Below are 25,435 nucleotides of genomic sequence, written 5' to 3'. Positions count from 1 at the left end.
GAACTACTCGCGGCAGGTCTCTCTGGGCTCTGGCTTGGTTCCTGGCTGGTGCAGCGCAGAATGCGGCGGCGGCGGAGGAGCATTTTGGAGTCTGGGGAGCCTGCTGTAAGAGTCGTGGGTCGTGCCTCAGTCCTTGGACCAGCGCGGGAACGGGAGGAGGCTCCCTGGCGGAGTTCGGCTTGCCCAGGGCCCTGCGCGGTCGTTAAGGAGATCCCTCACCGGTGGAAGTACAACCTGGAGGACGGGAAAGCCTTTGGTGCTTTCACTTTAAGAGCGAAGCCAAGACTGGAGGAGAGGAGAATTTGGTCCCCAGACTGCCACCCAGAGGCAACCGGAATATCTCCCAGAGCTTGGTCTCTGGGCTTAGCTTTGCCCTTTTGGTTCCACCCAGTAGCTCTGGCCAGAACATCATTTGGACCTGCTCCTTCTTATTGCTGTCAATACTGACTTACTGTGGATGGAAGGGTGATTTTTTTGAGATCTTCACCAAGAGAGGCTTGAGATTAGGTTAGGTCAGCTAAGTAGAGAGGATCGGCCAGAGGACAGAGAGAGCCCCTGAGATAGGTGGGATCTCGCCCTGTGATCGGACCCCTCTCGCTAGCTGCTAGAATTGGTGGGTGGGGGGAGGTGGGGTTGGGTGGGTGATAGTGTAAGTGGGCTGGGCGGGCTAGGGTGGGATGTAGTTGTAGGGAGAAGGACCTAGGTGTATTAGTGCCCTCTCTTGGGGGGGGGGTAGGTGGGAGGAATTATGGAGGGGGAGTTCTGGTCAGGGGGGGGAACATATAGAGGGGCCGGGATCCCGACGATCACAGGCCAGGGGCGCTATGGCTGGGGGAGGAGGTTGGACAAGAGAAGGGTTGGGAGCACTGGTGTCCCGTATAGGGCCCGGCCGTGGAAACACGACCGGCGCTCTGGGTGTGCTCGATCCCCTTCTAACCTCCGTCCCATCCCCAGGGATGTGAGGGTGGAGGCTAAGGGGAAAGTGGGTCCGACATTGGTCTTGTGCAACGCAAGGTCGATCAAGAACAAGGCTGCGACTCTGCAACACTTCTTTGCGGAGTCAAAGGCTGACCTTGCGTGCATAACGGAGACCTGGCTGAGAGATGGAGAGGAGGTGGCCTTGAGAGAACTGGCCCCAGCAGGATATTCCGTTCTTCACCAATCCCGGACCCACAAGAGAGGAGGGGGGGTGGCAATCTTGGTCCGGGAGGCTCTCTCCTACAGGGCTCTCCCGGGGCCGGAAATCGGTGGGGTGGAGTGTGTCGGTATTGAGTTGGGCTCGGTCGAGAGCTTGGCTATCTGGCTAGTATATCGTCCGCCCAAAGCCCAGCCAGATGCCCTGCCCCGCCTGCTGGAGGCGGCGGCCGCCTGGGCGTTGCAGTTCCCCAGGCTTTTAATCCTGGGTGACTTCAACGTCCACGCGGACGCGCCCTCTTCAGGACTTGGCGGGGACCTGGTGTCATCCATGGCGACACTGGGGCTCTCGCAATTTGTTGCTGGGCCCACCCATTACGCCGGCCACACGCTTGACTTGATTTTTGGCTCCGGGATAGAGGTGGATCTGGATACAGCTTTGGCTGTGCCGTGGTCAGACCACTATGCCCTGCGGGCCCGGCTTGAGATGCCACCCCCTCCCCAGTTGGGCGGCGGGCGTATTTTTGCCCGCCCGCGGAGACTCATGGATCCGCTCGGTTTCCAGAATGCTCTGCGGGACCCGATGCCTCCTGGCGACTCACTTGCGGCCATGGTGGGGGACTGGCAGTCCCGCCTGACGGCCGCCATAGATGAGATCGCTCCTAAACGTCCTCTCTGCCCTCGACTCAAACGGGCCCCCTGGTACACGGGGGTGCTCCGGGAGAAGAAGAGGGAAGTGAGACGACTGGAGCGAGTGTGGCGGAAGACTCGTGACGAGGCTGCAAGAACATCTTATCGCACGCTTATGAGGGCGTATGAGATGGCGGTGAAAGTGGCTAAACGTGAGTTTTTTGCCACGGAAATCGCGTCCGCAAGCTCTCGCCCGGCCCAATTATTCAGGATAGTTAGATCACTTACCGCCCTTGAGGGGCGCCAAAACACCAGACAATTGGAAATCGGCTGCGAGGCATTTGCGAGCTATTTTGCGGATAAAGTCTTGTCACTCCGCCGCGACCTTCCCGCCACAATTAATACAGTGAATGAACTGGAGACCTGTTGGCCGCCATTGGTAGTGAGGTTTGATGGCTTCAGGCGGCTCTCTTCTTCTGAAGTGGACAAGTTGCTAGGTTCGGTCAGGGCGACCACCTGCCCCCTCGACCCCTGTCCTTCTTGGCTCCTCAAGGGAGGTGGCCAGAAGATAGGGGGCCAGCTCAGAGACATCATCAACTCCTCCCTGAGTACGGGAGAGTTTCCTGAGCGGCTGAAGGAGGCAGTGGTCCGCCCTCTCCTGAAGAAACCATCGCTGGACCCGCTGGACCCTGTTAACTACCGCCCAGTGTCGCATTTAGCGTTCCTGGGCAAGGTGGTGGAGAGGGCGGCAGCGGACCAGCTCCTGGCATTCTTGGAGGAAACTTCAGCATTCGATCCATATCAGTCTGGCTTCCGCCCTGGCCACGGGGTGGAGACGGTTTTGGTCGCTCTGCTGGATGACCTCCGTCGCCAGCTGGATAGAGGTGGGTCAGCCGTGTTGGTCCTTTTAGACCTATCGGCGGCCTTTGACATCGTGGACCACGAACTGTTGGTCCATCGCCTGGCCGGCACGGGGATACGGGGCACAGCCTTGTGCTGGATACGCTCCTTCCTCCAGAACCGGTCCCAGAGGGTTGCTGTGGGGGATGAGCTCTCGCGGCCCTATAGACTCCCTTGCGGGGTCCCTCAGGGTGCGGTCCTCTCCCCCACATTGTTTAACATCTTTATGCGCCCTCTGGCCCAGCTGGTACGGAGCTTTGGGCTGGGTTGCCATCAGTATGCGGATGACACCCAGCTCTATCTCCTAATGGACGGTCACCCGAACTCCCCCCCGGAACCATTTGCCAGATGTTTGGAAGCGGTGACAGAATGGTTCGAACAGAGTCGCCTGAAACTCAACCCCTCCAAGACGGAGGTCCTGTGGCTGGGGGGAAGGGGGTGGGAACAGGTAACGCGTTTACCCACCCTAGCAGGGGTGCAACTTACCATCGTGCCCCAAGCTAGGAATTTGGGTGTGACCATTGATGCCTCCCTGACTATGGAGGCTCAGGTCAAGAGAGTAGCGGGTCAGGCATTTTTCTACCTTCGCCAGGCCCGGCTACTAGCGCCCTACCTGTCCTCTGACCACTTGGCCACAGTGATCCATGCGACAGTCACCTCCAGAATAGATTTCTGTAACTCGCTCTACGCAGGCCTACCCTTGTCCCTGATCCGGAAACTACAGCTGGTACAAAATGCAGCCGCTAGGGTCCTCACTGGAACATCTTGGAGGGCCCACATCCAGCCGGTGCTGAGGCAGCTGCATTGGCTGCCAATTGCTGCCCGGATCCGGTTCAAGGTTTTGGTTTTAACCTTCAAGGCCATACGCGGGTTGGGACCCACATACCTGAGGGACCGCCTACCGCTCTATGTCCCCCGCAGGGCCTTACGCTCTGCGGGTGAGAACCTGTTGGTCATTCCCGGCCCGAAGGAAGCGCGCCTAGCCTCGACCAGGGCCAGGGCTTTTTCAGTCCTGGCCCCTACCTGGTGGAATGAGCTCCCGGGTGATCTGCGGGCCCTGTGGGATTTGTCAACTTTCCGCAGGGCCTGTAAAACGGAGCTCTTCCACCAGGTCTATGGTTGAGGCTGGGGTCAGCAAATCAGGGACATCGCTCCCCCCCTAGGAGTTGGAGTGTACGCTACTCCCCTATCCTTTCCTCTTCACCTCTTAATAATTGGGGGAGGGATGGGATTTTTAGCTGCCATGTTAGTTAGTAGACTGATATTTTAATGGGAATTTTAATGGGATTAGTTGTTGTGACCCGCCTCGAGCCTATCGGGAGAGGCGGGAAATAAATCTAATAATAATAATAATAATAACAATAATAATAAATGTTTAACTTTCCCCATAGAAAAGAAAATTATACCTCAAACAGAAGTCTTATCATTGCACGAAACTGTTCGGCATAGATTCCTTCACTGGCTCTGAAGACTAGAACATCAAAGAGCCCCAGCAGCAGGTGCAAGAAGTCTCTGCTCTTGTCGCTTAGTGTTTCAGGATTCCACCAGACCTCATCTATAAGGTTGAGAAGAAATGCAAGAAATAGTCACCGGGGCTGCCCCAAACCATTTTTTTGCACATCACAGATCTACAAGGGCTGCCTTCTTCAAAAGATGATCACAATATTCAGAAAAGAACAACATATTACCACCAAGAGATTGCAAGATTAATTTTAAAGATGGTTTCTCCAATACAATTAAAGCTTTGAAAACTTGCCTTTCACAAAGGAATCAGGAAACTGCAGGCCTTCAATAAAGATTCTCAACAAAATGATAAGCAGGACGGCATGTTCTACATCTACATCTTTCCCAGTGTTCAGCTTTTTAATGTATGCAGTTAAGGTCTCCAAAAGCAATTCGCTCCCACAGGCCATTTCAACAGAGAATGTACTCGGAAATCCCTGAGAATGCAAACACAGGAATCCACACATTACCATTCTTTCTCTGCCTCTTGGTTCATTAAAAAGCAATGCAGGATCATGTTCATGAACATCTGTATTTAATATCCTCATCTTCCCCCACCCCCAACATGAATGTTGTTCAAACTAAAACAGGCCTTAATTCTCCACAGGATTGGGGAGCATGATGAGCAGGAGCTCTGTGGAGTTTTTATTGTGGGGTACTGATACTGATGTTACCCACCATGAGCCACTGTGTAAGATGGCGGGCTACAAAGCGAACAATCAATCAATCAAATAAAAATAAAACCAGAGATATCCTAGGGTTCAAACAGCTTTAATGGCCTGGCCCTACTGCAACTGGTCACAGACATTCTTAACTTTGTACAAAGCATCATGGGTGTACTTCACTTGGTCCTACCCTAACATCATTCTACTTTGCTTCCTGGCTCCTTGGGCCTTCCAGCTCCAGTGCAGGAGTCTCTCCTTGCATTTGCATCACCAGCATGTGCTGCCCTTTTGCAACTGACTTTCCCCTTCCCCCTCACCTACAATTTCTCACTGCCCCCTTGTCAGGATCCCAGAAGATTTAGGTCTTCTCCTCCCAACAGGCCCCTAGTCTCCCACCAACTGGCTGTTTCACTGCAGCCTCAAGTGACAAGGCTGCCGTCAGTAAGGCTGCATGAAAGCTTCTTGGTGCTGCACTCGGAAGACATGAAATGGCCCCCAGAACTTAACCAGGAGCAGTACAGTCAAATCAGATCAAAAAACATTGCCACACACGAATCTGCTGTCCCTTTTCTTCCCATGTTACAAAACCAGAGCTCTCACCTCTACATTATATTGCCCTTCAAGTTTCCTTACGCTTTCATTCAAAAGAGAGAAGACTTTCAATGCCAGTGGTAAGTGGCACTCCTCCACTTGTGAGCTGCTGCTGCAGGACCGGACAAGTACACAGCTAATGATGCGAGCAGTTATCCTCTGCTTGGCTGTCTGAACATCCCGCTTGGCAAAACTGATGAGATCTTCCGCCTTCAATGAGGATCAGTGAAAATACAGTGTTAGATTTGCAAGGACCGGCTTTCACCTACTTCAGAAGCCCTGCTCTGCGGTGTTTCTGCTTTCAGAGGACAGGTGTACAAGGACTTCTTGGTAGCAGTGGCCTAATGACAGAATATTGCACCAACCTCCCCCCAGATAATCGGCTGATCCCTACTTTGAAAAGACACCAAGTGAAGACAATTTATTCCCCCAAGCTTAAGAGCAACAGGCTTCTCCCCTATGGGCATTTTCTGCATTATGCAAGGGGTTGGACTAGATGACTCTGGAGGTACCTTCCAACTCTATGATTCTATTTTCCTATTTATTGATTGATTACAGTTCTACACCACCCTTCCCTGAGGTTCAGTGGTTTTACTGATTTACTGTTTTATTTTGTTTTAATATACAAATTTCTATTATTAGCTGCCTTAGAGGCTAGAATTTGAATAAATACTAAATATATTACAACCACCATGCATCAACCTAGGGCACTTCTATATTTCATGCCATAAGCAGAACTTTTATATTTTATGCTATTGTCTTCCTCTAAAGCATGATCTTTGTCTTTGTTTTCTCTAGCAGTGGATCCTTTTGCACTTTCCCTTCTTATATTGTACTTTTATATGCTATTAAAGGCTTGTTGTTGTTGTCGCTATTGTGAGATCTGCGTCAAGAGTCTCCTAATTAAGCAATTTAAAGCACAATCTTGCATAAAAAGAGTATTATAAATTGAACATGTACCATCTGCAACACTGAGGAAGGCTCATCTGAAGTTATGTTCTCCGATAAAAGCTGAATCAGTTTTTCATTAGATGCAGGCACCAAGCATTCTGATTTAGTTGCTTTGATCACTTTTTTGAAAGCTATGCAGCAAAAAATGACAATAACAAGACAAAACATGAAAACAGTAACAGCCCTGGATGATGAAAATAGAAGACTGTGGCTATATTCTTCAATCCCTTGTTTTCAAATAAACACTATTAATTTCACTTCTTAAGAGTTAATCTGAAAAACATCATAAGCCATCCAGACAAACTGTGTGTTACAATAAGCTGCCCCTCCAAAGATCTGCATATGCCTAACCAGTATGAATTCCCTCATTTCCCTCATGTGCAATCTTAAAACAAATTTCATATTACTTAAACAGTAATAAATCATAAGCTTCCAAAGTTCCAAAGAAGAAGAGTTGGGTCTTGTATGCCGCTTTTCTCTACCAGGAGTCTCAAAGCGGCTTACAATTGCCTTCCCTTTCCTCTCTCCGGAACAGACACCCTGTGAGGGAGGTGAGGCTGAGAGAGCCCTGATATTACTGCTCGGTCAGAACAACTTTATCAGTGTTGTGGCGGGCCCAAGGTCACCCAGCTGGCTGCATGTGGGAGAGTGGGGAATCAAACTAGGCTCTCCAGACTAATAGTCCACAGTCCTAACCACTACACCAAGCTGGCTCTCACTCACCCCTTCATCAGGTTTCAGCAAAGCCTTAGGACTAGAGTATAAGAAGGGCTGTTTTGTCTGTCTGTCTGTCTGTCTGTCTGTCTGTCTGTCTGTCTGTCTGTCTGTCTGTCTGTCTGTCTGTCTCTGTGTGTTTCATTTTCCCGCTGCCCCATTTTCACAGTATACTGGTTTGATTTTTATTGTTACCCTGATTTTGTTAACTGTGGGGCTGCCTGTAGCACAAGCTCTCTGCTGAAGAGAAACCCGGAAAATTCTTTTGTGCTATACAACAGCTTTAAAAAACTTTCTTAATTAACAGTGTGTATAGCCTTTGTCTCAACAGCAAACTATACACTAGCAGACAAATCTCATTTTGCATTAGGTAAAGGTAAAGGTATCCCCCATACAAGCACCGAGTCACGTCTGACCTTTGGGGTGACGCCCTCTAGCATTTTCATGTCAGACTCAATACATGGTGGTTTGCCAGTGCCTTCCCCAGTCATTACCGTTTACACCCCAGCAAGCTGGGTACTCATTTTACCCACCTCGGAAGGATGGAAGGCTGAGTCAACCTTGAGCCGTCTGCTGGGATTGATCAAAATGCATGTTTTTAGTGCTGGATTCCTGGATGCAGCTTGCCACAGCTTTAACAGCAGGATTCTACACATTCATGCCCCTGCAGGGTTTCTTTATTTTAAAAGTAATTTCCATATTCTAGTAATTTCAGTTACCCCAAAATATTTCAGAACAATCCGAAAAACCCCAAATTCACCTTTGTGTACTGCATTCTTTCCACTATGTCTTTTAAAACTATTTATAAGCATATTGTTTAACAATAAAAATTATTAAAACAACTAATATTGTAACTTTGTGGTTACGACTTCATTTTAGAACACCGCAATTTCTAAGACTCACCTTCAGGCCACCCTTTTAACAAAGGATGCAGGGAGCAAAGTCCAGATTCCGCAACACAGAGTGCCACCTTGCATTCGGCAGATTTGGAATTATTAGTGGTGATAATGATAAATGGTAACAGCTGCAGGACTAATTGATTTAAGAGACCTTCATTCTCTTTAAGTATCTTTTCTTTGGTTAACAGGTGTATTGCAGCTACCAGGATCTTGTACCTAAAACGCAGAAGAAATGGGGAAGGATGAGATCACCAGCCTCAAACCTTTGAAGGGCTGGAATTCACAAGTTGCCTCAAACCTTTGAAGGGCTTGAATTCACAAGTTGCATTCCATTAGCAATTGTGTCTTTCTCCAACACAAGGAACCTCCCTATGATGAAAAGAGGCATGTTTCACCAGAAGGCTTTCTGCACTGGCAGAAGGAGGAACTGCAGTCAACAGAATGGAATCCCTGTATCTAAATGGCTACTCTCCTCTTCCTTTCTCTAGTGTCTCATGCAATTAGCACCAGTAACATTTGACTGTGTTGCTATAAAGCAGCAAAGGAAGAATACATGAGTTCTAGATTTACATTTTACTGGGCAATATTGGGATCTCAAGCGCACAACTTGACCCTGCATTTTATATATATGTAAATAAGCTAGAGGTGGAATAGACTCTGTGTTTAAAGGTGATGCATTTCACTCCTTTTTGTGTTCCCAACCCCCTTTTCACACATTTTTAAACAACTGAACTCACTGGATGTACCAGGAAGTTCTCAAACCTTTCCAAAGACACTACAGTTAAGTTCCATATCAAGGAATCAAAGTGAGCTACAAGGGAGGTGAAGTGCTTAGAGGAAATTTATAAACTAAATACTTACCATTTTTCATCCTTGGAGAGGTCAGCTCTCTCAAAGATACTCAGCAAACTGAAGCCAATGTGTGCATCCATTTTCTTATGAGCAGCCAAAAGAGTCTAGAATAAAGCAATACATGACACTATAGTGGCAAAATAAATAAGTCAATAAATTTATTGTATTTTATTATTTAATGTATATTAAATAACTAGGATTTAAGCGCGCTGTAAGAAAAATACAGCGGGCACTGGCTTGCAGGGCCGTAAGGCGGGCCTAGGAATAGGTTCCTGGGGCCAGGAGAAGGCAGCCGGCCACCCACCCACCCGGCCGTGACCTGGGGCCTTCTCCCAGCCCCAAGAACAGCCTTGCCGCAGAAATGGTGAGGCTGTTCCTGGGCCCGGGAGAAGGCCCCCGCCTACCGCCCCCCCCCCCGCTGCGTAAAGGGACCTGGGGCAGGAAAGGAACTTTGCAGCTCCCGATTGGGCCCTCCGAGTTTTTATCCCGGACAGGGCCGCCCTTTCTCCTCCCTTATTGCCCTTAGCATTTTATTACTACTGCTCCACAGGAGCGGTTCACAGATAATTAAATATCTCTACATGTATGAGAGACGCTATAACCTTTGGGGTGACTTGCTAACTAACTTAATGTTGTAAATGAAATGCCTTGGGATAATTACTAATCAATCTTAAACTTCTTAAATTGGATTAACAATCACAATTTATGAATGTAGCTTTTGCATCATTGACATTGGGCATTGGTCTCCAATGAAGCTGCACTGTTATCTAACAAATATGAAATGAAGACATTTAAAAGTAAATTTAATAACAACAATATTCAGAGAATAATCCAGAAATTATTGTATCATTTTATTATAAACTACACAGTTTGGCTTTCAGTATATACAGTACTTCTTGAAGATTACAAAATTTCTATATGACTGCTTTGGACCTGTCCTCATGATGGTTCAAATTATTTCTTTTTGACTCACATAACACTCCCAACTTCCAAAAAAACATACGCAACACCTCAAATGAGTCTCCTTACTCAAAGGTGTATACCAATATAAACCACACATTTCCCATCAGCTGTTCATAAGTGGAAGACCTACCTCTAAAGTACTGAGAGTAGATATAACCACATCTAGGTTATCATCCTTAAGGCGCATCAAAATTGCATCTTCTATGAAGGCATCATCAAAGCCCTCCTTAAGAGAAATAAAGTGAAAAATTGGCTTTGTAAAATTACTGTGAGCAAACCTAAACACATCTACTCAGAATCCTACTCAGAGCTATTCAATGGAGCTTACCTCCAAGCACTATAAGTGTCCAATTTTCCGTGAAAGAGCAGACATAATGTATAATATAGATAATTATGATATGAGACATTTGTGTTTCAGCTACAGACTCGGGCATCCACAGCGTCAAAAGGCATGCCCTCCAATGGCAACAATCTTTTCTGCATTCCCATCCACAGCCGTGCACCAGGTATATGACGCCATGAGCACAATATCCTTAGTGACTAGAGAGACAGTGACTATTGGAGGCTCATCCCCCCCTATAGTGCCAGTATAGCAACTGACAACATACCAGTATATCACACAAATTAACTTACAGTGACTCTCTGCAATGGTGAGTTTAATACTGCCTGCCTAAGTACTAGTTCACATTTAGAGGTCAACTTACTATGTTAGCAAGGAAACAGTGGAAATTCTGTCCTACAAATAACCGTGGATTGCCATGGAGAGTCAGATAACAATACTAAACACTAAGAATTTACTTTTGGCCACTATAAAGATGCATAATTCTGTTAAAAGTGCTTGCTAAATTATTAGCCATTAACTTTATTAACCAAAGAGTACCCAAACAAAAGATGCAGCAGAACGAACCTTGGATGTTTCAATTATTTCTTTCAAATGCTGAACAGCAAGAACTCTGATGGCTGACTGGGGATGATTGAGACTTAGTAGCAGAGATGTATCTGAATCCTCCAGGAACTATGAATACAGATCACATATACTCAGAAGCTTATTTAGGTATATATATTCACCACAAAACTTCTAAGGATACACCACTGAATGATGCAGTCATGGGGCTGGATCCAAAATTTCCCCTGCATCCCCTGAAAGTCAGGGAATAGGTGGAAACACAAGATGACATGGGAAAATCAGCATATATCTTCTTCCCGCTACAGCCCTCTGTGCCTCATCCAACCCTGTGACCAAGGGTCCAAATGCATGCCTTTAGGAGTAATTTTCTGTTTTATACATTCTAATATGACACCTCCCCTCCCCCCCTCACTGCAGCCACCAAACCATCATGACTTTGTATCTGTGACTCCCAGCATCATCTCTTTGAAGGTTGCAGAACATTGCCTCGGGAAGGCAGTTTACATGAGTGGAAAGTTGGTGAACAGGAACTCAATCTTTAAACTGAAAATTCTAGTAATGGTATATTTCCCATTTCAAAGCAATATATTAAGGACCACAAACAAACTAAAAACAGTTTGTTAATGAAGGCAACAAACCTGAAAACAATAGCAAAACGACAAAGCTTAAAGGGCATTTTCAAACTGCCTACCATTACATGCTAATTACTGCCAAAGTCCTTTTGTATACGGTATAGGATTCTTGACCATATTCTAGGGTGTTCATGCAGGCACCTCACTATTCTTCTGTTTAAACTGAAAATGTCCCTTGGAACAAATCCAGCACTCCATTCTATCTGCACGTTGCAGTGGCACATACTGGTGGACCTGCTATCTTGGGCAGTTTCTCCACCATTACTGATCTAGCTGATTAATTGAGGCTACCTGGAAACTTATCATGGACTCAAGTTTTCAAGGAACCCCAAGTTTTAATGGGACCCACTGATGTAAATGAAATGATGTAATCTGTTACAGATATTGAATATGAACTAAAATGTCTATGGACATGTAACAATCTCTACAATGCCAGCTGGAAGAATGTATAGAAACAAATGCTATTATTTATCCCACTGCAATAACCATGCACAGTTGTGGATATCAATTAACAAAAATTGTAGCAATCCTACAAAAAAGGAGTTTTTTGTTACAAATATTGACATGAAGAAATCATAGCAACTCATCTTGTATCAGCCTCTCAAACAAGAAGTTGTCTAAAATAGTCCCGAAAGTTACTTTGACTCACCTGATATTTACCACCACTCATTGAAAGGGAAATAAACTGGTGGAAGAGATCTTGCTCCTTCTGATTTCTAATAACTTTCAGATGCTCCTCCAGAACTAAATCCAGTGTTTTAGGGTATCTGGCATGTACAAAGAAAATATTTTGTTAGGGAACCTTCTAAGGTTTTCTACCCCTTGAGAGTTCAAGGTGGTAAGAATACTTTACAATGATTAATAAATATGCTAGAAAAGGGTCCAATGCTTAATTTAGCATAAGGAATTTTAACAGGTCAAAGAACAACTGTATCTATTACTTCTTATTCAGTTCTTCTCACAAGGAGCACAGATTGGTGTATATCTATTATTTTCTTCCCCGTTTCCCCTCACAACAACTTTATGATGTAGGTCAGGCTGGGAGACAGGGACTGGCCCAATATCACCCAGGAGGCTTCATGGCAGAATGGAGATCTGAACCTGGCTCTCCCAGATCCTAATCTGACAACAATCGTTCTGTTTTAACTCAAACCAATTTCTTATCAGTTGCAGCTGTAATACTGCAAGAGTATTAGAATGTGCAAACTAAGATTGAGTCCACTGGCACCTTTCAGATCAAAAGTGTTTATTCTTATTCTGGGTATCAGCTTTCATGTGCATGCACACTCCTTCAGATGCACTGAAACAGAAGTCACCAGCTATTACATATAGGGAGAGGGTGAGAAGGGCGTTGCTGGGAAGTGCCAGTTAAAGAAGATGCAAACATACGAGATACATTAATGCAAAAGCTTATACCCAGCATTAAACTTTGTTGGTCTTAAAGGTGACACTGGACTCAAAATTTGTTCTGCTGCTTCAGATCAACATGGCTACCCACATGAATCAATGTGCAAACTATTAAAACATTAAAGCTGATGGATACTTTCTTCTATTATCTATTATATTAGTTGCAGATACCAAAACTGGGGTCATGTGGAGGTGAAAGGGATTTTGCGTACTTCTCAAGTCTTTATAAATATCAGAAATGTTTAAATGTTTACACACTTTTCTTGGATGCTTTAGGATGCTTAGGGCTGATCCTGCGTTGAGCAGGGGGTTGGACTAGATGGCCTGTATGGCCCCTTCCAACTCTATGATTCCATGATTCTATGATTCTATGAAAGTTCCCCAAGAGTAAAGTAAAAAAAAAAAAGAATTGTCGGCATGTCTGCAGACAACACACCTTTACTTCTGAGGTGGCTGAGCCAGGTGGCAGCTGCAGCACAACCATGAAGCGTGGCCGTGGCAACGGCTGATGCCGGGAGGCTCTCAGAGTTCAGCTGCAGTGGCAACGTACCCTGGGAACCACTCAGGGACTGGCTGTGTTGACATTTAACACTAGAAATTGCTGTGAGCCCAGCAGCAGCAGCAGCAACACACTCCAGAAGCCTCTCGGGGTTTGGCTGTGTGGGCAACATACACTGGGAGCTATTCAAGGCCTGGCCTCAGAGGCAACACCAGGAGCTGCTTGGGGCTGTAAATGGCTTTAAGACACCACCACAGCCAGGCCCTGAGGTGAGTGGTGGGTGGGAGCAATAGGGCAACCCCCTGCCCCTGCCCCACAGGTTTTGTGGGCAGCCCCTATGTGGGGAGGGCAACTTTCAGTGGCCATCAGTGTCACACGCAGCGGCTCTCCTTAGTGGTTGGCAGAGGATAGCAATGCTCACAGGGGCATACACCCACTTGTCACTGCAGCTTGGGTGATAAGAGCTCAGAAGCCAGTAGCCCCCAGGCCACAATCAGATCACAGAAGAGAAGAGCTGGGTTCCTGTACCCTGCTTTTTACTACCTGAAGTTTCAAAAGTGGCTAACAATTGTCTGCCCCTCCTCTCCCAACAACCTTTTGAGGTAGGTGAGGCTGAGAAAGCACAGAGAGAACTGAGACTGGCACAAATTCACCAAGCTTGGCTGCATGTGGAAGACTGGGGAATCAGACAGAATCTCCATTCCAGATCCAGGACCTGCAGACTTGATTCTGACATCTCCCTATTAATACTACTACCATCCATGGCCCAAGTCAATACCGCCTTGCAGTGTTGTCCACCAGCTTGGTGTAGTGGTTAAGAGTGGTGGTCTCTAATATGGAGAATGGAGCTTGATTCTCCACTCCTTCGCATGCAGCTGGATGACCTTGGCTCAGTCAGAGCTCTCTCAGCCTCATCCTTAAAGCTCAAATTTCATTCCTCATGCCTGCTTTTACACTAGTCACCATGAACCCTCTGGACAGTGAAGGACAAAATTCACTTTAATTATAAAAAACCCTGTGTATTTAAGGTTATTAATGTACAGAGGGTTTTACATAGAGGGAGATAACAGCTGTGAGGAGACAGGTTCATAACTAAGACTACCAACTGCGAACAGCTGCCCATATAAGCACCAGAAATCACTTACTTCCTTTCAAAAAGTCTGATGAGAGGTAGCAGTGCTGTATTAATCTCTGCCATTGTGGCAGGATCAGAGTTGCTCACCATGCCATAGGAGACATAGTCCTCCAAAAAGGAACTGGAATAGTAAGGAAAGGAATAAATTATCTCTTTGGAGAAAGCAGATAGGCAGTTTTCTCAATCTGTTGAATTAGCAATACAGATTTTTTTTTTTTTGCTTTTTCTAAAACAAAAACTTTCTTAAAGGTTCCTGATGTCAGCACAGGATAGGACTTGCAGTTATGGGTTTAAACTGGATGTAAAAAGGTCCCAGCTAGATATTGGGGGGAGGGGGAATTCAATCAAAGTAGTTCAGTAGTGGAATCAATTGCCTAAAGAGGTAGACTGGCGGTCTTTAAGCAGCAGCTGGACAGCTACTTATCCTGGATGTTGTAGGCTAATCCTGCATTCGGCAGGGGGTTGGACTAGATGGCCTGTATGGACCCTTCCAATTCTATGGTTCTATGATTCTATCCTTTAGGATGCTTAGGGCTGATCCTGCATAGAGCAGGGGGTTGGACTAGATGGCCTGTATGGACCCTTCCAATTCTATGATTCTATTATTCTATGCTTTAGGATGCTTAGGGCTGATCCTGTGTAGAGCAGGGGGTTGGACTAGATGGCCTGAATGGCCCCTTCCAACTCTATGATTCTATGACCCTTCCAATTCTATGATTAAAAATGACTTTTCCTTTTAGGCCAAATTTGAAAGAACTTTCACAACTTTATTTGCAAAAAATTCAAAGGAATCAAATACACAGAAATCTCAAAAATGCTAGCACTTTCAAAGTTATAAGTCTTGACATAACTGGAGAAAAATAACTCAGTACAATCAAGCCAAGCAATGGAAATGTCAAAGTCTACCTAATGCTACCCAGTCTACTAAGGACATGAAATAAACTGGTTCAATAGAAAGATTAGCTTACCAGGCCAATAAATGATCCAAATCTTTCTCTAGAGGTATATTTGTAAGTATGGCTTCTAGATGTTCTATAGAATTTTGGTTTTCCAATAAATCGGATTCTTCTTGCATTTCTGAAAACAGGGAGATTTTATAAAGAAACAGTAATGATTATCAGAAATATATAAATTTAAAGCTTCTAATGCCAATACTGTAATCAAGACCTGTGATAAAACACAACATAACACTTGCTGATCGGAGGGGAGATCCCCCCAAGAGAGCCAACAGGACCCTGAAGGCAAGATATAGGCTAGATATCAGGAAAAAATGTTTCACAGTCAGAGTAGTTCAGCAGTGGAATAGGCTGCCTAAGGAGGTGGTGAGCTCCCCCTCACTGGCAGTCTTCAAGCAAAGGTTGGATACACACTTTTCTTGGATGCTTTAGGATGCTTTGGGCTGATCCTGCGTTGAGCAGGGGGTTGGACTAGATGGCCTGTATGGCCCCTTCCATACAGAAAGAGCCTCTTGTGGCGCAGAGTGGTAAGGCAGCGATATGCTGTCTGAAGCTGTCTGCCCATGAGGTTGGGAGTTCAATCCCAGCAGCCGGCTCAAGGTTGACTCAGCCTTCCATCCTTACGAGGTCGGTAAAATGAGTACCCAGCTTGCTGGAGGGTAAACGGTCATGACTGGGGAAGGCACTGGCAAACCACCCCGTATTGAGTCTGCCATGAAAACGCTAGAGGGCGTCACCCCAAGGGTCAGACATGACTCGGTGCTTGCACAGGGGATACCTTTACCTTTACCTTTTATGGCCCCTTCCAACTCTTATTATTCTAAGAGGCCACTTTGCACCACTTTTACCCAAATCTTCCTCCAAACAGCTGATTTTTGTGTACTGATTTCCTTCCTTCTGAGTTTTGTCCTCACAATAACACTTTGAGATTGAGGGTATGTGACTGGCCCAAGGGAAGTAAATGTAGTTACTAAACCTCAATTAGAGGTTGAACTATGAAGTAAATTAGCATACCTCTCTTTCCATAAATAACCGAGTGAACCAAGTGCGGTAACATGTAGTGCAAAATTGGACTGACATCATAAGCGGCTGAAATTTCATAAAGGGTAGTAACCAAGTCTGGAATGTTACACAGGTGGGTAAACGGCCTGCATAAGAAAACAATGAGAACAATTATAAACATATAAAAGGTATCTAAGCTGACATCATTAGATTAGGGCACATCTACATAGAAGCAAGATCTTATTTATTTATTAGATTTCTATGACCATCACTCTCCACACATTCATCTTGGAGTGGTTTACAACCAATATAACATACAATAATCCATAAAACCATTTAACATCAAATCCATTAAAATACGTCAGATTGTTGTAGCTGCCAGGTTGTCAATTAAACAGCTCCCTTCTTAGCCCAGGATGGGAGAAAATGATGGAGGAGAGACCTTTTGAAGGTGTTCTATCTATCTTAAGGTGCAGGTTTTATCAGATCTATGAAAATGAGAAGTATGCCACTGTAGCATACAAGACAAGAGATGGATCATAACTTTCATGTGCATCCCTTCAAGGAACAAATCTCTAGTCTTCATGCTGATCAGGACTGTGTGACTTATGACCAGTCAGGATCTCCCTGAGCTGCCTACTCACAATGGCCTTAGGTAGTAGTTTCTCTCAGGGCCTGTTGTAGGACCTCAGTACTCTGAAGGGAAAAGCTATTCCAAGGCCTTTCCAGTCAAGCATTCCCTTCTGGCCTTGGAATGGAATGGATGACACTCTGGAGAATAAGCCCTCAGCATGTATAGGTCCATCTGGTTGTTAAAGGTGCTGAGTGAGGACTTTTCCTTGAGGGGAAACACTAGGCCATTACATGATGTCCTCAAATTTTTAAAGACATTCTAAACTAAGTCTGTTGCAACAGAAATATATTAATTAAAACACATCTGCACAAAAGTGGAATTTGGAGCGGAAACTGAAGAGGCAAAAGTTCATTGAGAAGGGGAAAATTTAATAAAATCATAGTTTAACAAAAGCTGAACTTCCATATTATTTAACACTGGGCTTCAAAGTTCTGCTTATCCAATTCATCTCAGATTCAGGAAGCAGTCCCCAAGCCACAACATTATGATAAACCAAAAGTTCATGGATGTTCACAGATTGTTCAAGAATAGAACCGTGTCAGTACAAGCTTTATAAAACAAAATAAAGTAAGTGTAGCAAAGCCAATTCATTTAGAAGCTGCTTCAGTGATTAACAATCAAAGAAACATATTGTTCCCCCACTGTAATAACTTATGGGTTTAATACACACACACACAGAGAAACCTATGCACACTGACTTCTTCCCAAGACCTTCTTCCTTTTGATTCTGCAGGAGGATGATCAAACAGCCAAGTCCCTCTTTGATAAGGGAGGAGGATTTGGCCAAAGCTTTGCTGATCTGGAGGACCAAGGCAAGCACTAAGGACATTTCCATTGTCATCTTCACTGCCAACTGGCCGACTATCATGTAGGTTGCAGCTCTATAATCGGCCAATGAGGATTTCAAACCCTGCAAAAAAAAATACAGATGTATCCAGAGCAGTATTACACTTGTTTTGTTTATTTATTTAAAGTTATATTTATAAACCATCAAAGCAGTTTACAATAGAGGTAAAATATATAAAATTACTATAAATATATAAATTTAAATAAATACATCAAATTACAAAATTAAAACAGATATCAAACAATTGCCCACTCTCCTATCATGGGAGAGAAAAAGGGGGCTCATAAAGATGGCCGACTGAGACGGGTTGGTGGGTTCTGACAGGCAAGCCAGTAGATCAGATGGTTTTAGGATTCAACCATAGGTCTGGCAGAATAGCTCTGTCTTATAAGCCCTGCAGAATTGTCTGGGATCCCACAGGGATCTGATCTTAGTTGGCAGAGCATTCTGCCAGGCCAGGGTCAGGGCCAAAAAGGTTGAGGTCAGTCTGATCTCCTTGAAGTCGGGGATCCAAAGCAGATTCTCCTGGCAGATCTGGGAAACACAGTGGGAAAAGCAATCCTGTAGGTACAAAGGTTGCAGACGGCTTAGGGTTTTCAAAGCAAGAACTAAGGCCTTTTAATAGGTTGTATATGGGCCCTGCAATGGGTCCCGGTAAAGGCCTGTGCAGCCACATTCTGGACCAGTTGAAGTTTCCGGATCAGTCCCAAGGGCAGCCCTGACTAGAACAAATTTCAGTAACCCAATTTTGGAATACACAACATACCAAAATAAGTGTCCTATTCCAAACTCCGTGTGTGTGTGTGTGTTTATGTGCTATACCAAGGACAAGAAGCTCCAATGCAAGGAGTCTTTTCCCTTCATCAGGCCAGCCTGGAGCCGCCACCTCCATTGAAGTGAACAGGAAAGACTGGTAGATAAAGGTGTTCCTATATCTGGAAGAGAGCAGTAGAACTGGGCAAGTGACAATTCAAATAGTGGATTTTCTCCCCAATTCCATTGGATATCATGTTAAATTTACATGTGTACAGCCAACTGCCAAGTTCCCCATAAGCTATGGACAAACCAGGAGGTCAACAAGGTTGTTATTGAGATAACGGAAAAAGTCTTATATGCTGAACAATGAAAAAACACATGTACATTGCTAGGAAGTTGATTTTAATTTACAACTTAAAATACTCAAAGTGACAAGAGAGTTACAGAAAAGTACTAATAGCTGAAAGAAGGTACGACTCTGGGAAGAACAGCGCAATCCTAAATGTGTTACATCCTTTTCAGATCATTGACATCAATGGGTTTAGAAGGTTGACAGTCTTCTACTTAGGACTACACTTGGATTATTTGACCACACTGTCACATATTGCAGGTATAATCGCAACCCACAGCAAGGACAATAGCCTCCTGCATCCCAACTTTTGTCCAATCCAAAAACTGTAACTGTAGTGATGCAAAATACCTCCTCAAAAGTCAGTGGATGTAATAATTCTAAAGAATTAATTGCTATGAGGAAAAGATCATTACCTTTTGGATGTAAGGAAGTAATTTGGAGACTATAGTGTCTGTGATGGTTTCTACAGCCCCAAGAGCAGACACAATTGTGGAGGCATAGAAGGTAAACAGGACTCTCAACTGTGATACACTTCCAGGATACAGAGAAAAAGCCTACAAAAAAAAAAAGATATTTAGAATAACACATAAAAACTAAAACCACATTCCTTTTCCTAGGTGCAATTTCCTTTTCAGTGGTATTAAGAATCAGATCAGTACGCAGAGACACTGTGCACAGCAGGGAAATGGACATGCACATAAGCAGTTCACTCAACTCATAACATACAGCATCCAGTTGTGATATCGGAGGGGCAAAGCATTGTGAAAACTGAGAGCACACTGTATGTCACTTTGTACCTGAAGTAGGAATAGAAGCAAACAAAAAGCTATTGTACTAATCTGACTAGTATAACAATAATTTGAATCTGATTTGTTACCTGCATGCTCTCACTTCCTTGCTTCCTTTCAGGGCTTATCGGATTATATTCATATATATAAACATACCAAAGAGGAGACCTATACACTGACACTGAACTGCAACAGTATACCAACCTTTACGGACTGTATGACTAGACTGCATAAGAAATCCATGAAGCCCAGGTCTTTGTAACAGTGTGTAATCAAAGTTCCCCTTGCCAGAGGGACTCCTGGTTTCTGTCAATGAGGAGGCCAAAGGAAAAAAAAATTAAGAAAGCTGCATTCAATTGGAATGACCTAACTTTAAAAGATTCAAAGAATCTGTACATTAAATTTTGCTAGCATAACAGGTATCCAGAAAAATGCAGAAAGCATTTCTCAGACTGCAGGAAGCAGTTCTCATTCACACAAACATCAAGACAGTTTAATTTTAGCATCTGCATTTTATATGCTAAAGTGAAAATCACCAGAGCTGTCACTGAATGCTGTTTTCTTTTGGCCTAACTGCCTATTGGTTTTCTGTGGTATCTGAAAATAATCTCATTACAAGAACTCGTGCTCCACTGATATCAGCAGTACTTGTGTACATGCATCTAGTGACACAACACTAAATAGCAATAATTAAAAACAAAAACAAAGCCAAAGAGGCAACTATCAAAACAATACCAAAATGTTTACACTGTCACAAAAAAGATATTCCAAATTAGCAAGTATACTGGATCAGCAAGCAACTAACACAAAGTGCAGGTGTTGCATGTCTCACCTCACAAGCATTTCCTTCTGACCTCTGGAAAGTTGATTTGTGGGTCTTGGGATCAGCATGGAGAAACAGCCATAAAGGTTGAGGGATGCAGAGGATGAGGACTAAATTGCCCTTCCCTCCCCTTTCCATCAACAGAGCTACATTTGGAGGAGATTGGAAGGGTGGGTTGAACTCCTTCCATCTATTCACTGCAGCCCATTGATGTCCAAGATTTTCCCCATGTATCCCAAGATTCCAGGTATCCCAAGATTCCAGGAATCAAATTTCCAGGGGTCAGATGGGACTACCAGGTGGAAAGAAGTGTGGCAAAGTCCTCTACTCCTTCCACTAACAAATCATTGCATTCACTAATTATTTTAATTTTTATTATCACTGTTATCATTGGATTTCTTAACCACCACTCTCAGGCTAGCCACCACCGCTCCCATAACCCAGCAATTCTATCCAACTGACCTGGCTCCAGACTTGAAGTAGGTGTAAATATAGTTGCATTGTAGATGTTGAATATGTTTGGTAACATCTGTATATGCCTTGCGTGATGGATGTCTGGGCAGGAGTTACCCCCCCAACCAAGTCACATTGATGTGTGGCTGTTGTCGGGCATGGATAGGTGAGGGTAGGACATAGATCAGATTTTGCTGTTAGTATTTGTACCTTGTATTTTATGGGGTTTTATGATTTTACTGTAAACCGCCATGAGCTGGCAAGGTCTGGGAGTGGTAGTCAATAAAAGCAAATATAAATAAATAAATGAATAAAATAAAGAGATGTTAAAAAGATGAGACATTTGGCCCACAGATCTTCCTTGCCCTGGCTTCAACCAAACACCTGGCAGAAGAGCTCCATCTTACAGGCCCTGTGGAACTGTGATAGCTCCAGGAGTGCCCTCAGGTCTTCCAGGAGCTCTTTCCACCAGCTAGGACCAAAAAGGCCTGGTCCTAGTCGAAGCCAGGCATACTTCCCATGGCCAGGGATAACCAACCTGCTAGAACTCACAGGGCTCTGTGAGGAGCATGTGGAGTAAAGCAGTCCCTCAGGTACGCTGGGCCCAGACTGCAGAGAGCCAGTTTGGTGTAGTGGTTAGGAGTGCGGACTTCTAATCTGGCATGCCAGGTTCGATTCTGCACTCCCCCACATGCAAACAGCTGGGTGACCTTGGGCTCGCCACGGCACTGAGAAAACTGTTCTGACCGAGCAGTGATATCAGAGCTCTCTCAGCCTCACCCACCCCACAGGGTGTCTGTTGTGGGGAGAGGAATGGGAAGGCGACTGTAAGCCACTTTGAGTAGAGAAAAGCGGCATATAAGAACTAACTCTTCTTCTTCCTTCCTCTAGGTCAAAACCAGAACCTTGAATCTGGTCCGGAATTCAACCGGTAACTAATGCAGCTGCCTCAGCACTAGCTTGATATGAGACCTCTAAGGCAGGGATAGTCAGCCCGTGGTCCTCCAGATGTCCATGGACATCTGGAGGACCACGGGTTGACTACCCCTGCAAGGTGTTCCCATGACCAAACAACATTCATCTTTAAAATAGCCAGCATGTAAAACAGAGATAAAACATGACTCCCCTGTAGAGCCAGAAGCACATACACATAGGTGCTTGCAACAATAATAGGCCAAAAGCTTAAAGATACAAATTATCAGATATTTATTTCAATACTTTACCTGAATTGGATGCAGCCAATGCCACTTGTGAGTTGGATCACTAATTTTTAGAAGCTGAATAACGCGTACAAACAATTTGGTCTCATGGTAGGGCAATACGCAGCCAACCAAACTATCCTGGTTGTAGAGATGGATATGAAACCTAACCCAAATAAGTAAAACACATGCATAAGAATAAACATAAGAATTGTCAGCAATGTCCACCTTAACATAGGAGCTGAACAGTCAACATGTGGGCCTGTGATCTCATTATTCAAAAGGATGAACACAAGCTTGGTTCTCTGCCCTCACCTGATGTGAGAATTTTATACACATCTGAAAGGAATCCAGAAGATGTCACCAACATATTCACATATACACTGGAAAACAATCTCCTTTTCTTTTGTTGGCTTGAGCAATTAGGGGGATCCAAACAGGCAGTTTTTAATTTAGGGACGCTCACTGAAAACAACTTTTCAGAATCTGTGATTTAGAGACAAGAATGGATTACCTGTGAATCAGCCACTCAAGGCACTTCTGCGCTGGTTTAAGCATAAAGTAAGGTGACACATGAATTAGGAACAATGAAATATTTTTATCCAGTTGCTGGTTTACTGCTTTTGTTTGGACACTGCGCTCCAAACCTTTTGACATCTGACTGAAAAGTGTTGCCTGAAACATCTCAAAGGACGGATCAATGCCCGTCAGCTCTTCCAGGCCAGTGCATCCTGTCAAAGACAGTAGAACTGTTTAAAATCTCAAACAATTTTTTTGTAAAACCCCTATGTCCAGCAGCCCTAAAGGAAAACATCTGATCTAGCAACATACATAATGCACCTAAAAATAGCCATCTTCCCAATCCAGGGGCTACATGTAAATATTAAAGGCTGTGAAGTTATATGTGTCTGAAGGAATGTTTCTGGTGGGGGAAGGGGACTCCTAGAATAAACCTTTTTTTACATACACATCCGTACAATTTTATTAGTACAGATTAAACAGAAAGTTCTCATTCCCACATACAGAACAGGAGGACAGCTGTTCTCTTCTTCTCAATGGCATGTTTAACTCAACCTTATTAATATAAACAGCTTAGTTCTGCAGGGCCTGCAAAAAGGAGCTCTTCCACCAGGCATTTGGCTGAGACCAGACGTAATCAACAGCGACCAAGGGCCCCTGCTCCACCCCCGACCCCCCTCAGAATTCCATCAATAAGCCCTGGACCTGTTTGTACTGCCATATTGTTATACTGTTATACTGTGCTGTTGTATTGTTATCTGGTTACAATTATTAGTTACTAGTATAAGGTTATTACATGTTTTTATAGACTGTTTTATGTATTGTTCCTCGTTATGATGTAAACCGCCCTGAGCCTCCGTGGAGGGCGGTATATAAGTATGATAAATAAATAAATATCTTGATTAGTTAGCAAGTATTCACAGAAGTTAGACAAACTCTAAGTTAGAGATGGAAGTGGGCTATATCTCACTCAAGGCCAATCTTTGGAAGGTCTTCCAAATTCAGTGCAATGTCACAGATGAGGCCTGACCATTCTTCCAAGCCAAATGGGGGAGAGAAAAATCAGTGAAAATCACAAGGATTTCCTGCCTAGGGTCTTAAGAAACCTACTTACCTATGGCAAAAAAGGTCTCCCTGTCAATATTGGCAGCTTCCTTGCAATCAAACAACAGTGATGCTACTTCTTTTCGAGACAGGAGACTGGGATCATTCTGAGGGAGCGCCAGGCGCTTCAGTTGGTGAGCGAGGGATGTCATTATTTTAATATTTCTGCAGAAAAACATCAGTCAAACGTACTCATAGATTAAGCAGCACTTGGTAAAACAATATAAAAAAATCTCTTTCTAGTTGGAGAAAAGTCTAGAATTAACAAAAATAAAACCAAACTAAAAATGCTTAAACTACCTTATTTATTATCATTAATACTAAAAGCATTTTATGCTGCCTTTCCATCCTATCAGGGTCCATAAAATCAGGATAACATTTGAACAATTAAAAATTTAAGTAAGATTATTTTTAAAATTTCACTTAAAAACCCATAAACTAACAGCAGTAACCTCCTAGATGTTGCTGCCAGCCCAAACAGGAGGTAATTGACTACAACAGTGCAATATCAAACAATGTGTGGTTTAAGCCACATTGTCCCAAGTATGCCAACTGTGGATCCTGGCTGTATTTGCAGTGTTTGCATTTCCAACCAAGGCTGAATTCAAGCATCATAAAGTATTACATGGTGAAAATTCATATGGGAGTTGAGACTTGCTGTGATCAGTAGGGAACATGTACTGCCATGACAACAGGTCATAAGAGTTCTGTAACTAGAAGTACTTACTGTACACACTGAAACTGGTTACATTAATTTAGGCAGTACCGGTCTAAGTTCACAGTCATCTCTGAAGATATGTTACTGATTCTACCATTAAACCCTGTTTAAATGAAGGAGCATTGCTAAATGTGGACAGCGGGAGCCACTTTCGTCTCACAGAGGACAAGGCAGCCCGATGAAATTGTAGAACGATCCTGTCCGCGTGTGCTTGAAAATTAGCAGCATTTAACTTAGCAGAACATATCATCGCACACAACGTTTATTGGACTCGATGTGCTAGGCGCTGTACAGAAGATCAAAAAGCTACAGTCGGAGCCAGAGGTCCCACAGCTTTATCCGTCGGTGTTTACCCTAAATGATGTGGGAGCATCAGAACCTCAGCTTGCAACCCGGAGTTTAGTACACAAAAGTGGGAGTGGGCATTGCTAATATTTCCTCCAACCAGGTTAGGAAGATGAGAGCTACTCTCTTCGTAGAAGAAGCGCCCTCAGGAGCCCTCCGCTAGTTAAAATAGTCTAAAGGAAAGACTCACCTGCGTCGTCCCCAAACTGCCTGTTCTCAACCAATTCGTTCTTCCCACGTGTGTGGGGAGCGCCAGATGTTTAACCTTTGACTCGGATGTACAAGCGAGCCGGGGGAGGGGCTTCCGCTTTGGCCGTCGGAGGGCAAGAGCAAGAATAACAAAGTCGCTCCTCCGCGCGGTTTATCTTGCTCTCTGCTGCCCTCGTGAGGCTTCCGACCGATATGCATTTGGCTGGCTGTACGGCGACGAACTTGGAGCCAAAGGGACTGAAGAGGTTTAGAAATGTTTTTCGGCGAAGTCCGAAAAGACTTCTTCCATCATTCGTATAATTGTCCCGCCTGCGGGCTGGGAAGCAGGTTTTCAAAAAAAAACAAAG

At 44.4% G+C, this 25,435-nt stretch overlaps 1 protein-coding gene across 1 annotated transcript in view; it reads right to left on the bottom strand.

Annotated features, from left to right (window-relative positions):
- The window catches only part of HEATR1 (HEAT repeat containing 1), a 66,494-nt gene extending 41,269 nt beyond the window's left edge, over positions 1-25,225 (bottom strand). The window contains exons 1-19 of the mRNA XM_077345423.1: positions 25,069-25,225; positions 23,826-23,980; positions 22,707-22,923; positions 22,217-22,358; positions 19,922-20,023; positions 19,343-19,483; positions 17,673-17,884; positions 16,353-16,486; positions 15,351-15,459; positions 14,393-14,503; positions 11,991-12,108; positions 10,710-10,817; positions 9,933-10,028; positions 8,849-8,943; positions 7,992-8,203; positions 6,384-6,505; positions 5,433-5,633; positions 4,421-4,604; positions 4,071-4,219 (exon numbers count right to left, since the gene is read on the bottom strand). Coding sequence (XP_077201538.1) covers positions 4,071-4,219; positions 4,421-4,604; positions 5,433-5,633; positions 6,384-6,505; positions 7,992-8,203; positions 8,849-8,943; positions 9,933-10,028; positions 10,710-10,817; positions 11,991-12,108; positions 14,393-14,503; positions 15,351-15,459; positions 16,353-16,486; positions 17,673-17,884; positions 19,343-19,483; positions 19,922-20,023; positions 22,217-22,358; positions 22,707-22,923; positions 23,826-23,967 — 2,595 coding nt within the window. The 5' untranslated portion in view covers positions 23,968-23,980; positions 25,069-25,225. The remainder of the gene's footprint in view (positions 1-4,070; positions 4,220-4,420; positions 4,605-5,432; positions 5,634-6,383; positions 6,506-7,991; positions 8,204-8,848; positions 8,944-9,932; positions 10,029-10,709; positions 10,818-11,990; positions 12,109-14,392; positions 14,504-15,350; positions 15,460-16,352; positions 16,487-17,672; positions 17,885-19,342; positions 19,484-19,921; positions 20,024-22,216; positions 22,359-22,706; positions 22,924-23,825; positions 23,981-25,068) is intronic.
- Between the last annotated feature and the right edge of the window lie 210 nt (positions 25,226-25,435).

This window comes from Paroedura picta, chromosome 1 (genome assembly GCF_049243985.1).
Source record: "Paroedura picta isolate Pp20150507F chromosome 1, Ppicta_v3.0, whole genome shotgun sequence".
Taxonomy (NCBI): domain Eukaryota; kingdom Metazoa; phylum Chordata; class Lepidosauria; order Squamata; family Gekkonidae; genus Paroedura; species Paroedura picta.
This window is presented reverse-complemented; position numbering and strand designations above follow the sequence as displayed.